This window comes from Calidris pugnax, unplaced genomic scaffold (assembly GCF_001431845.1).
Source record: "Calidris pugnax isolate Ruff unplaced genomic scaffold, ASM143184v1 scaffold501, whole genome shotgun sequence".
Taxonomy (NCBI): domain Eukaryota; kingdom Metazoa; phylum Chordata; class Aves; order Charadriiformes; family Scolopacidae; genus Calidris; species Calidris pugnax.
The window spans coordinates 67095-67509 of record NW_015091485.1 but is presented as its reverse complement, the minus strand read 5'-3'; the positions used below and the strand labels follow the sequence as shown (position 1 = coordinate 67509).

The window sequence follows — 415 nt, the reverse complement described above, 5'->3', positions numbered from 1 at the left end:
AGCGGGGCCGGGGCCGGGGCCGCCCCCCGGGACCTTCCGCTTCAGCTGCTCGATCATCGCCGCCGCCCGCGCGCGCCCGCCCGCTCCGCCCCGCCCTCCCGCTCCGCCCCGCCCTCCCGCTCCGCCATTGGCCAGCGGGCCCGCTTTCCGCCGCGCCGATTGGTGAAGAACGGCCGGATAGCCCGCCTTTCTCTATCGTACTTCCCGCGCGCGGGTGACGGCATGCCAAGCGCCGGGTGCCGGCGGGCTTTCTCCACGCGGATTGGCTGATAGCGCCCGGAGGGCGGGCTCAACTTAGCACGGATAGCACTGATTGGCTAGAGTCCGCCACTTCTCATCATCGCGCCTGGCGATTGGCGGAGTGAAGAGGTGCCGCAAGGTGAAGGGGGGGTGTAGAGGGGGCAAAATGGCGGCG

The 415-nt window shown here is 71.6% G+C and overlaps 1 protein-coding gene across 1 annotated transcript in view; it reads right to left on the bottom strand.

Annotated features, from left to right (window-relative positions):
- The window catches only part of SNRNP40 (small nuclear ribonucleoprotein, U5 40kDa subunit), a 15842-nt gene extending 15785 nt beyond the window's left edge, over positions 1-57 (bottom strand). The window contains exon 1 of the mRNA XM_014961695.1: positions 34-57. Within this exon, the coding sequence (XP_014817181.1) occupies positions 34-57 (24 nt within the window). The remainder of the gene's footprint in view (positions 1-33) is intronic.
- Between the last annotated feature and the right edge of the window lie 358 nt (positions 58-415).